Genomic DNA, 13,829 nt, shown 5'->3' with positions numbered 1-13,829 from the left:
GCCCTTCAATACCTGTTCCCATCCATCTCCCTTGTTTGAAGACATGCTTTGGACCCACTTCTGTATACCTTCTTAATCCTTACATTCTGTCTCTCTGCCCAACTCAATTACAAATCAAAAGGCCTGCCATTTCTAGAATTCCTCCATCCTGATACGCAAGTGCTAGAATCTAGGACAACCTTGACCAATCTGCTTTATCTCCAACTTCCTTCAAGTCAAAAATAACCTCCCATCTAATGCTTTCTCTGACCACATCTGTCCCCAGATCTCCAGCTCAGAAAAAAATTAAAGCATGTCTCTAGGTCTTGGGAGGATTTTCCTCTCCTTTGCTCCTTTCCTCATTGCACACAGCATGACAGGTTGTATGCACACATCTCCAAGTTCGTAAGCCTATCTATTGCATGTAAGGAACTAGAAGGCACATTCCTCTTTGTGTCCTCAGGGAATAACAGAGCTCCCACATACAGGAGATGGTCGAAGAGATTTTACTGTACAAGTGAATGGATAAATCAATGAATCAATCAATATTCTTAAGAGGTTCTGTTCATATTAAACTTAACTGCGTTTCAGAAATGCTAGATGATTTTCCTAGGTTACCCTGCCAGAAATTGCAGTCAGGATTCAAAAATCTATTTTTTGGCTCCAAAGCCCATGATGTTTAACAATAACCACACTACTTTCTGCCTGGAAGCAATGAAAACCTGGACTGGGATAGTAGATGTGGATAAAAAGAGGAAGGTGAGAACACTCAGACATTTGAAAACCAATAAGAGATTACAATGAAAAAAAATTCCATGAGAAACTTCAAAGTTTTCCATTTAGAATATTAGAATAATACTATTACATACTAATATCAAAACATCAATAGTATCAAGGATAGCTACCATTTTTGCATATTTCTTATGTCACACTGAGCTCTTTATAGCGTTCAAAACTCAAAGAAACATCAATGAATGCCATTATTTTACAAATTAAAGAAACTGAGGCTTAAGGCAGTTAAAAAACTTGAGAGAGCTCACACAGCTAATAATTAGAGGACCAGGCATTTGATCTGATTGAGTCTGATTCTAGGGCCAGGGTGAATTTTTATGTTAAACTTTTCTATTGGTTGTACTAGCCATCATCTATGTATCTATTATGTTAATAGTATTTTCAGAAGTGTATATATCCAAACAAAAAATAATTTTATTTGGAAGAAAGGGTCTCATGACCAAACATGTTTGGAAAATAGTGTATTAACCAGGTCCCCATCTTAGAAGTTTATATTGCATAATATCTAATAACTGAGAAATTCTTCAATAAAGTTAATGCACCTAACCTCTCAAATGTTTTCAGCTTTCACTCCTTTATTTTCCTTATAATGCTGAAAAAATCCCACTGGAAATACTTTGTGAAATACTGGCTTAGTTTCACCGTAGATGTCAATGTGGAAGAAAGAGGAAAAATAAAAACAAAAATAAGATGTGGTCCAGTTCACAGGAGCTTATACATTTATTAGGAGCAAGATAAATGGAATAGCTAAAGGAAAAGACAATACCTGATTCCACAAAAATTATTTAGATTAATAGAATAAGGTATACATAAAAAAGCTAATTATGCAAACTCCTTGTGTTACAGGATATTATAACCAAGTGGAGTCAGGCAAGAGTTAATAGGAAAGACTTCATGGAAAAAGAGAATTTATTACTGTGGCTAAAACATACTTTCCTATAAGTAGGCTCTGGCAACTCTGGTAAGAAAATAGTTTGTGGAATAAAGTACACTTAATCTTTTCTGCCTGCATTTCTGTATATTGGCTTCTTCATTCATGAGCAATCACTCCCTATAATTTCCCCAAATTTACCCTTCCTCCAGATTCCCCATTGTTTTCCCATATACATTTAACAAATGCCCATTTGTTCAAGAGTGTAAGAGTCTATCCTAACTTCTCATATTCTCACTTTCCAGTAAATCTTCTGAGAATCATTTATCTGGTCTCAATGAGAATCAGAAGACAGAAAATCATGTTTATCTGATTAAAGCAATCTATACCAATCTATAAAAAAATAGCTTTAATCTTCCATGTAAATAATCACTGATGGCTTTGACTATAAGATGTACCAACTTTTGGGGTACCTTAGGAGATGCTGCCAATTTTAACTGCAAGCTGTCATTGATTTTAGGATACACTCAGATTTCAGATATGAAACACATGAGGACATACGTTTAAAACTGATGAAATGCTGTATCCATGATGATTAGGTAAGGGGACAACAGATGGAGAAAAATAAGAAGTCTGTGCCTTCATTTCTTGCTTATTTAAATATCGATGTCACCAATCCCCCAGAAGTCAACTGTTCATACTGCCAATGAAAAATAATTAATTTAACAAGTATTTGTTGAAGGTCTGAGAATATAATAATGAATAAAACCAACACAGATTGACCTTGAAGGCATTCATATAATGATGATAATATTGACAGTAAATTTATTAAAACAAAACTAATAGTTATAAATAACAACAGAATTAAAATAATTGGTTAAATTTCTGATCAAACAAATACGGTAATGTGAAACAGCATAGAGTAGCTTTATTCATTTATTGATCAATGTTTGAATCTGTAACTTGAACAATGCTCATTTCTGAAAATTGTAAGATAGTTTATGAAATCCAACACATATAGAATGAACATTTTAAAAGACGAATAACCAAATAAAAAGGACAGAAACAGATCTTGCCAGGTCCTGGGAAGGATAAAGCATGAGGGTTGTGGTGTGGATGGATGTACTTGGGTTTTTCGATGACACACACACCTACCATGAGGACTGTTTCTCAATGCAGAAAACTCTCCAGTTGCTCAAAATGCAGTGTGTCTCTCTTGCTGAGAAACACATTTTTACAATCTCAAGAGATTCTTCAAAAGGGAACTAGCCCCAAATAACGAGCTCTTGACTTGGGAGAGGAACATAGTGCTTTGGGAGTTTACTACTGGGTAGATGGAAATATTTTAAAGATAGAACCTATTTCCCTTCTCTTTTCTCATCATTTTCCCATCTATTAACACTCTTCCCCGTTCTCATTTAGGAAAGTAAATTTCTTAACAAATTCACTTATATTTTGTATCTGCTTAACTTTTAAGAATAAGGCTATATGGGGGGGAAAAAAAAAGACTTTCAAATTTTACACACCTAGAGCCAACGAAAGACAATTTGCCCCTAAGATCTCTTTAAAAATAGCAGAACAGTTTAGGGGAGGAGGGATAAAGAATACAGATTTTGGAACCAGAAAGATCTGAGACACCAACAAGGACATTCCTATTCACTAGTTCTATGATTGAAAGGGAACTTTAGAATTTTAAAATCAGGTACACTGCCTCACTGAGGTCAAATGAGACAAATAAAATAAATGATTGTAAGATATTTGCCACGGTAGCAGATTGATGATAACAAAGTCAAAAGCAACGTTTTGTTGTGTTTACTATGTGCCAGCCACTTATTAAGCAATTTACATGTGTCATTTTATTTAATTAGTATAAACGTCCTATGAGATAAATATTATTATTCCCTTCATTTTACAGAGGAAGAACCTGAGATAGAGAGCTAACAGATACTCTGTAAAGAGTACTCTGATAGACGCCTAGGGTCTCACAGTACCTAAGATTCAGGAATTTGAATTCCTATTGCAGAGTAAGGATGAGCAATACATAATTAGAACTCAGATTCCCTCTGAGAGCAACAGGCATATTTAAAATCACAATTTACTGTCTTTTGTGTCCCCATCACCTATTATGATACCCATAGTAGACACTCAATTACTATTTAATGAGCTTATCTAAACTGAAAAGAAAATGCTCACACTTTATTATAGGCCAGTTTCTTTCCTGGAGGATTCTAAGGTAGCATCTGAAGAGAACACATCCCCATCTGGAGGCCAAGAAAACAAATTCCATCCAATTCACTGCTAAATTGCATTTCTCCTTCCAACCCCATACTTCACACTGGCTGAGGTGCTCTAATGAAAACAGGCTAAGCAATCCATCTATCCGCCAAGCAGCGGGGGTGCTCCAAAGGCAGATGAATCTTAGAACCGAGGTTTCAGGTGCTACGCGGCAATGGGAAAAAAGACTGTCAAAGCTGCAACAGGCAGATTACTCAGCTAACCGTTGGGAGCCCACCAAACATGACATTTAAACTGTTCTCCAGCAATCTCACACTCTGTTCAGGCATGCCATGTGTAAATTCCTAATTAATACTAGAGAACCACATTGCTGTCTATTTTTTTAAAGACTCATTTTGATTATAATATTTTGATACTATTTTTATTGAGAAATTAATCTTTTTTAGGATTTATTTAAGGTTTATTTTGACCATTTTTAAACTCTTTACTGAAATCATCAGAACACTGTTTCTGTTTTATGTTTTGGTTTTTTGGTCACGAGGCACGTGGGATCTTAGTTCCCTGACCAGGGACCGAAACTGCAATCCCTGCCTTGGAAGGTGGAGTCTTAACCACTGGACCGCCAGGGAAGTCCCCACACGGTCTTCTAAGTAGGATCCAGGGGGAGGTATCTCATTGTGTGTTTTGTCTCCTCACTTTTCCCCCTTTTAGTGCTTGACCCAAGAGCACCAGACAGATCAAAGAAGCAACAAGGTTGAAACTGTGCCAGGTCTAATGGAGAATTTGTACCCTCTTAGCACATCTCTGGCTCTAATAGGCTTCCTTTATGAGAAAATAACACATTAGATTTTAATCAGGGCAGGTTTCCCAAACACTTGAACTGTGATAATATAATAACCTCTTAACGACTTTTGATCAGGAAATGTGTTTTTTGTGACTATAAAAGTACATGTGCTTGAGTCTGATCATGCAGGGCCATGCTGGGGCCAGCTCGTCTGGTCTCATGAGAACCTCACGCGCCAATCTTTGTGAGTGCATCCAGCACCTTCAGGCTGGTAACCTGAAATCAGCCATGATGGCATACACCGTGACTTTGGCAAACGCAACACCCTGGGCTGTTTTCTTTTCTGGAAAAATTGTGCATTTATTTCTATCACTGTTGCCTATAGAAGGAAGGCACACAGACTCTTCATTAAGACAATCTAATAGTATATCTTGTTCAGCACAAACAACACTCTAGAGGGTCATGATGGAAACCTCCTGGCCCCAAAATAGCTAACTGGCAGGCTGGGTGCAGAAGCCCTGGATGAGGTCACCTTTCCATTCTCTTTATAATACACTGGGGGCCACACTGCTTAGCTGGTCATTCCAAAAAGGAAAAAAAGCCTATTCTAACCTTGATGTTTCATATCAGAGGTTTATTATTCACAGGTGCTACTTTTAAAACCGATGTGAGAAATCTTCAGCAAAAGACATCACTACAGTAAAACCATGAACACCAGAAAAATAAATAAAGAACATAGTAAGAAAAAAGATAGAAGGGAGCAACTGAAACAAAATAAAACTGAAGAAAACAACCAAAGTGGAAGACATTGAACTCTGAGATTCCTGGAGTCAAGAGATAAAGGGGAGAGAGGAAAGATCCCTTTATATCTGAGAGATGATCTTCCGCAAAAAACTTAAGTTGCCTTCAACTTGAATAGACATTTTCCAAATGAGGCATGAAGCACCATTACACATGGTATAATCCCCCAAAGTGCAGACGTTCAGTAATTAGATTATCAAGTATATGCTGAATATGTAACATACAAAATGAAGATCTGATAGTCCTTTAATTATTTTGTTCATATTTTTTACTGTTGCCAGGTTAGCTTTAGACTAGCCTCCATCATCCTTCTCATCTTAAAGCCATTGGGGACTCTGCTCTAGAGCTGATTAGAAAAGGACGTGGTAGGTTGTGAGGACTAACAGGAGGGGAGGCTTCATGGAGGGTCTTACAGGGATTCCTTCATCCAGTTAGAAAAACATCTGAAGTGCAACTTCTCTCTGCACAGTCCAGTCTCCCAGCTTTGCCTTTTCTCAGTTTACACTGGTCAGTACTGATTTAGGCTGAGCAATTTTTTTTTTTTTTTTTGCAAAGATGAAAGATGCTTAAAGCAGGAAGGGATTCATCTGACCCTGGAGTGAAATCACTGATTTCTACAGTTAGACCAAACCCTTAGAGACAACTTTGTGCACTCTCCTGCTGAAGAAGGAGTGCTTTCCTCTGCATCACCTCTAGGTCATCAGACAAGCCTGGAAGATTTCTGCTGCTGCTGCTAAGTCGCTTCAGTCGTATCCGACTCTGTGCGACCCCATAGACGGCAGCCCACCAGGCTCCGCCGTCCCTGGGATTCTCCAGGCAAGAACACTGGAGTGGTAGGGACAGGCAACTTGTAATTTACAAAACAGTATTTTTGGAGGTAGCACTAGTTGACATAAGTTGTGGTCCTATAGTGATCCCAAATATACATTCCTATTAACTATACACAGTGGTTGTGCTTACGCCCACTGATATCATGATTCCTACATGACAGCCCTAAGTATGAGAAGGTAAATCTCTGTTCCCTATGCTTTTATCTTCTCTTCTCCTGGCTGACCATACCTATTCCCATCCATCAGTGATTTCCAAAGAAAATTCCTTGGAAAAGACTTCTTTTCTTTCTGGGAAGAAATGAGCAATGAGTTTCAATAGCAAAATATTAAATATTGACTGGAATGTGATAATTAGCCCAATATTCTAATGTGTGGTAACCAGAACTAGTTCATTTAATAATGCAGGTTTAGGCTGCCAAGGTACTTAAAATGTACCAAATTTTGGAACTATATTAAACATAATATAGCCTTTCTCTGATGTTTTGGAAGGTATAATAAGATCCCAGAAGGCATCAGGGCAACCTTCATGGCTACATTTTTTACTGCAAGCAGGCTCTATGAAAGTGCCAGTGAAGTGAACGTTCTAGCTAACAAAATAAAATTTTTTTTAGCAATATCAAGGGGCTGTGTGGTAGTTTTTTTTGTTTGTTTTGTTTTACATTTAAGTTCGCTCCTGTTACATCATTGACTCTAGTTCCATTTTCCCTTTAATTGACTTTAATCAACATTTATAAGCTTTTACCCAAGACACAAAATCCCATAGCATCAGCAAAGCAAATGACACAGTAAACTGTAACCAAGGAACACAGAAATTTCTTAACTCTCATTTCATTGTCCCTTCCTGTCAAAATAGCACTTACCCAAAAATTGTTTTAAATCTAAGAAAAAAAAAAATGTAGAAAGCATCGGAAAAGTATGACACCAAATAGAAAAGAATTATAAAATAGAGCTGTTGATGAACCAACTCACAGATTCTTTTTTAGTCTGTAAGGTACAGCAATTACTAGGTGTCATCATGTTATAGTTATCTGGAGCCAAGCAAATAGAGGGAGAAATACAATTTGAACGAAATCTTGATGTCCCTGTGGGCTCTGTAAATACATGGATCCATGTATTTTCCCATTCAGTTTGTCAGTGTTTGGTCTCTCCTTAGCCCATTTGCAGAAACTAAAAGGATTTTCCAGACACTTAAACAAATAACAGTGAGAGTAACTGTCCTGTGTCAGGAATTCCAGGTAAACCTCCAAACCACAGAAAGACGCTTTGGCAACCATGTCCCACCGTAGTGTTTTAAAAGAGCCCCACTTAAGCCAGCAGACACCTCCCTTAGCAATGCATACCATCCCCTGCCGCCAGCTCTAAGAGCAATAGAACTGACCTTCAGAGGAGAGATGTGAGACTGCAGGACGTATCCATGGACATTTTCTATCTGAGACAGGTTCTTTTCTGACACGTGCACCAGTTCAGGGCCTCTCACTTCGTGGGTCAGTCGAGGTAAGGAATGATCGTGTGGAGCGTCTTCATCTTGATAGCGATACTTCTAGGAGAAAAGACAAAGAAAAAAAAGCATGAGTGTTTGCAAAAGGTACCGTTCTGAACTTCACGTTCTCACTTCATGTCCAGGGCACAGTGCTCACCTATGGCTGATATCACCCAACAGACCTTGCTACAGCCCCTTTGGGTGGGCACCACAAACTAGGTCACTGGCAAGCCACATCGAACCAACCATCAATGCCAAGCAATGCTGATGACTGGTCTTTGCCTTTAATGTACTATCTCTGTTTATAAAACATAGAAGCATGATAACAAATGACACTGAGACAATTTACCTAAGTAGGTGAGGAGGTATCCCTCCAAAGGATCAGAATAGCTAAACATGTGCTAAAAATTTTAGGCCATGGATGGAAAATTAAAAAAAAAAAAAGTGCGGAGCAAGAAGACAGAATTCTGATGCAACCAGTTGGGGAATCTAATTTTGATTCAGAAAGCATGAAAGTTGTAAGTTTTCTAGGAAATAAGGGAAAATTTCTGCCACCTGCATTGTTTGTATTGGCCTCCAAAGAAAGAATATTTTCTTCCTTTCATATCCAAGGAGGAGGAGTGTTGATTTGGGTTAGTTAGACTCTAGGACAAAGGTTCACAATTTCCAAAGATGGAGCTTTCGTTTAAAGAACTTAACAATTAAGGCCGCCCCCCCCCAAAAAAAAAATCTGCCTGAATTATATTGAGAGGATTCCCTGAAGGGAAACAGATAAGGAAACAGTTCCTTCTCTCTTGGTCCCTTTTGCTCTTTGTCATCTTCCTTCCACACGCCTGTAATAGTAAGAGCATCCTCTGTCAACAGTAAGGCCCTCCTCTGGGTCTTCCAAGCACACCAAAGGGAGCTGGCAGAGAGAGAAATGGGCCAGGACAAGGCACGCTCTGTGGAGGGTCAACACGGCCATGGGTCAGTCTCCATCTCCAGCCTTGGCCTGGGTGTCCCCTTCTTCTGTCTCTCTTTGCTTCTCACCCCATTTCCTTCAGACCTACCCCACTGTTAGAGTCTCACTGTTTCATGGCTATTAGTCTACTTGGGGGAGAAAAAACGGAACACTCTATATCCTACATGCAACCCAGCTAATAAAATGTTAGTTTGCCTTGTTTTTCCTTTGCTCCCTGTGAATGGCAAAGGGGTAATTGGGGGAGGAGATCCAAAACTGACATAACACCACAGGTTTACCTGTGATGCCTACCACTTCCCAGCACCCCTTTCTTATCATCGCCGACTACCACTTCCCAGTACCCCTTTCTTATCATCACCGACTACCACTTCCCAGTACCCCTTTCTTATCATCACCGACTACCACTTCCCAGTACCCCTTTCTTATCATCGCCGACTACCACTTCCCAGTACCCCTTTCTTATCATCACCGACTACCACTTCCCAGTACCCCTTTCTTATCATCGCCGACTACCACTTCCCAGTACCCCTTTCTTATCATCGCCGACTACCACTTCCCAGTACCCCTTTCTTATCATCACCGACTACCACTTCCCAGTACCCCTTTCTTATCATCACCGACTAGCACTTCCCAGTACCCCTTTCTTATCATCGCCGACAGCTACTATTATCATATCAAGTCACAAACAACACGTTTTCTTACAAAACCATGCTTATGTTTCTCTCATTTTTAGGTGAGAAATATGATTTCTTAAACATCAGCTCTCCAGCTGACTCATAAATTGACAGTAACAAGAGGAACCACTCAAGGTTGGCAATTCAATCTCGAGTCCATTCTTACTCAGTTGATCATCATTACTTTTATTTTCCAGGGAGGCTTTCCACAGTGTTCCCAGCTTAATATCAGTTTCAAAACAAAAATTACAGCTGACAATATCATGAAGCAGTTTGCAGAGAACTCTCATTTATTTCTTTCATTCCAATTCTTCTTATCTGTGATGCTCCATTTTACTTATGAGAGAACTGACATTTAGAGAGGTTAAGAGATTTGTCCAGGACCCCCTACATACTGGTCATGAGAGCCAGGATCCTGTCCAGATAATCGGGATCTGAATCCTCTTTCTACTCTCATAAAGCTCCCCCGGCCCCCATTCCCAAAAGGAGATGAAATCCAAGCCTACAGCAGCTTGGTTAAAAAAAAAAAAAAAAAAGCACTTCATGGAGGACAGACAACAAAATGAGGGTAGAACATTCCTGTGCATTACAAAATACCATACTTTTATTTTCCTAACTCTATGAATAATTTGGGAAGGTCATCTGACTTAGAAACATGAATCAAGCTTAATATTCATTCTGGATCAGTTATGTGGGGTTTGCTGGAAGTGGAATAATGTCATACACATGCCCAGTTTAGTGTCTCTGGCTTTCAGCCTACAGCCCCTCCACGACTCCTCCCCCTTCTTCAGTTCTCTCTCTGGGAGGCACTGCCATCTCTGCGATCCCCCGAGCCAGAAAAGTAGGAGTCAGTGAGTCTCCATCCTCTCTTTCACCCCCTGCCATCTGCCAGTTCAATAAATCACTGAGTCTACCTCATTACTATCTCAGATAGCTCTTGAGCCTACTAGGTCCTCATCTCCTACCACCTCCGTGAACCACTGCCCACGTTCGGGTTTGCAGCTCTCAGCTGGACCACAGCAACAGCCTCTGGACTGGACAGACTGCTGCTGAGGTTGCCCCTTTCCCATACATCCTGGCCAACAGGGGTCCCCAACCCTCAGGCCACGAACAAATAGCAGTCTTATGGACTGCTGGAAACGGGGTCGCACAACAGAAGTGAGCGGCCAGCGAGCACGTGAAGCGTCATCTGTATTTGCAGCTGCCCCCCATCGCTTGTATTACTGCCTGAGCGCCACCTTCTGCCAGATCAGCGGCAGGATAATCAGGTCATGTGCTTGAATCATCCTGAAACCATCCCCGCCCCACCCCAGCCCAGTGAAAAAAATGTCTTCCACCAAACTGGTCCCTGTGCCAAAACGGTTAAGGACGGCCGCTGTACATATGCCAAGGGGCAGGCTTTCTGAATCTTACAGTGACAGAGCCTTTCTCTTTAAAACACCTCAGTGGCTCCCACTGACCACGTGACAGAGCTCAAGCTTCCTTTCTTTGTGATAAGTGACCCCCAACACCACTACATGAGCTGAGTGCCCACTAGTGTTGAACTCCTGTATCTCACCGCTCTTAAGGCAAGACTATGGAATAAACATAAACGTATCATTACCTCCAATTTTAAAGGATTTTTTAAAAAATTGTTAAATACAGTCTTGGACTCTGTGGGAGAGGGAGAGGGTGGGATGATTTGGGAGAATGACATTGATACATGTATAATATCATATATGAAACGAGTCGCCAGTCCAGGTTCGATGCATGATACTGGATGCTTGGGGCTGGTGCACTGGGACGACCCAGAGGGATGGTACAGGGAGGGAGAAGGGAGGAGGGTTCAGGATGGGGAACACGTGTATACCTGTGGCGGATTCATGTTGATATATGGCAAAACCAATACAATATTGTAAAGTGAAAAAATAAAATAAATTAAATAAAAGATAAATAAATAAAAGACAAAAAATAAAAATAAAAATTGTTAAATACACATAAAATTTACCAGCTGAACTGTTTTAAGCATATGAAAGTGTGTTACTCGCTCAGTTGTATCTGACTCTGCAATCCCATGGACTGTAGCCACCCAGGCTCCTCTGTTGATGGAATTTCCCAGGCAAGAACACTGCAGTGGGTTGCCATTCCCTTCTCCAGGGGATCTTCTCAACTCAGGAGTCCAACCCGGGTCTCCTGCACTGCAGGCAGATTGTCTATCATCTGAGCCACTAGGGAAGCCCCTTTTATGTGTATCAGATCAGATCAGATCAGATCAGTCGCTCAGTTGTGTCCGACTCTTTGCGACCCCATGAATCGCAGCACGCCAGGCCTCCCTGTCCATCAGCAACTCCCGGAGTTCACTCAGACTCACGTCCATCGAGTTGGTGATGCTATCCAGCCATCTCATCCTCTGTCGTCCCTTTTCCTCCTGCCCCCAATCCCTCCCAGCATCAGAGTCTTTTCCAATGAGTCAACTCTTCGCATGAGGTGGCCAAAGTACTGGAGTTTCAGCTTTAGCCTCATTCCTTCCAAAGAAATCCCAGGGCTGATCTCCTTCAGAATGGACTGGTTGGATCTCCTTGCAGTCCAAGGGACTCTCAAGAGTCTTCTCCAACACCACAGGTCAAAAAGCATCAATGCTTCGGCGCTCAGCCTTCTTCACAGTCCAACTCTCACATCCATACATGACCACAGGAAAAACCATAGCCTTGACTAGATGAACCTTTGTTGGCAAAGTAATGTCTCTGCTTTTGAATATGCTATCTAGGTTGGTCATAACTTTCCTTCCAAGGAGTAAGCGTCCTTTAATTTCATGGCTGCAGTCACCATCTGTAGTGATTTTGGAGCCCAGAAAAATAAAGTCTGACACTGTTTCCACTGTTTCCCCATCAATTTCCCATGCAGTGGTGGGACCGGATGCCATGATCTTCGTTTTCTGAATATTGAGCTTTAAGCCAACTTTTTCACTCTCCACTTTCACTTTCAGTTTATTCACACTGATGTGCAACCGATCTTCAGATTTCATCTTGCAAAATTGAAACTCTTTACTTATTAAACAACTCAGCATTTTCTCACCTACAGCCGCTGCCAACCCCCATTCTACTTTCATTTGGCTACTCTATGAATTTGACAATTCCGCCTTGTATCAGTGGAATCACATGGTGTTTGCTTCTCATGACGGGCTTACTTCTTAATGCCTTCAAGTGTCCTCCATATTGTAGCATGTGACAGGATTTCCTTCTTTTTAAGGCTGAATAATATCCCATTGTATGTATATACCACATTTTGTTTCTTCATCCATCTGTAGATGAGCTGCTGGTTGCTTCAACCTCTTGGCTATTGAGGGTAAAGCTGTTATGAACATGCATTTACAAAAACATGTTTGGAACTATGCTTTCAATTATTTTGGAGAGATACCCAGAAGTGGAATTGCTAGATCATATGGCAATTCCATTTTTAGTTTTTTGAGGAATTTTTTAAGCTTTAAAAACTTTAACATATGTAAAGCCACATTCATGTCACTCATCACAGCCAGGAAGTGCTTGTGTTCTACAACCTAAATATCCAAGAACACCAAAAGTAAAATTTTGCAAAGTTAAACTGATTATAGAAGCTCCTCAAAGATTCTTGCAGTAAGATTCAGCTGGTATAGAGAAAGATTTCATTCATAAAAATATACATCTCACTGAATTGTTTGGCAGAATAAATCAGGACACAGAGAGATAATAAACTTGGTTAACCTTACATGGTACTGTAAAGAACTTATTTAATTATTTTCAGAAAATTAAGATCCAATTTGAAGAGTGATACAGGCTTAAATTAGACTGTAAACTCAATCTTGATGATCAATTAATGCTTTATTAGTAAAAATTGTTCATCTTAACATTCACTGATCCTCTGGACTCAATCTTGACATTACCTTTTCTCAGAAGCTTTCATGAAACGCAAATCCGAGGTTTTGTGGATATTCCCATAGTTGCCTATACTCCCCAAATCACAACTTTTATCATGCAATATGATTGTGTATATTTGGAGTTTTTATATTGCACTATAAGGTTCTGTGAGAACAGGGGCCATTTGGGTGTGGTTTATCCCCATATCTGCAGTCCTTTAACCAAATGCCTGGCACATATGCTCAATAACTATTTATTGAATAAAGTTATGACTGACAATTAAACAAATTGATGAGTTGGGTATAACCTGCTCAAGCTACCAAGTAATTCTGGCTCCTGAATGCAACTTCTTTCATTGTGAAACATTGTCAACTCAGGCTTAAGCAAAAACAGACCACATCATTGGACTGACACAATGTCAAACGATATCAGATTCTTAAGCATTATATGTCTCTCACCACATCTTTCCTTTCAGTTATATATGCTAAGAACCCAAACTGAATGTGAACCAGTTCTTGACCTTGAGAAGGCCACAAATTACCGAGTAAAT

At 40.1% G+C, this 13,829-nt stretch overlaps 1 protein-coding gene across 7 annotated transcripts in view; it reads right to left on the bottom strand.

The window, feature by feature from the left end:
• The window catches only part of DLG2 (discs large MAGUK scaffold protein 2), a 2,323,126-nt gene that overhangs the window by 1,192,106 nt on the left and 1,117,191 nt on the right, over positions 1 to 13,829 (bottom strand). For all 7 annotated transcript variants that reach the window (XM_059883216.1, XM_059883213.1, XM_059883215.1 and 4 more), the window contains one exon: positions 7,671 to 7,832. In XM_059883216.1, coding sequence (XP_059739199.1) covers positions 7,671 to 7,832 — 162 coding nt within the window. The remainder of the gene's footprint in view (positions 1 to 7,670; positions 7,833 to 13,829) is intronic.

Source organism: Bos taurus, chromosome 29, assembly GCF_002263795.3.
Source record: "Bos taurus isolate L1 Dominette 01449 registration number 42190680 breed Hereford chromosome 29, ARS-UCD2.0, whole genome shotgun sequence".
Taxonomy (NCBI): Eukaryota; Metazoa; Chordata; class Mammalia; order Artiodactyla; family Bovidae; genus Bos; species Bos taurus.
The sequence above is the reverse complement of the archived record's forward strand: the minus strand, read 5'-3'. Positions and strand labels throughout refer to the sequence as shown.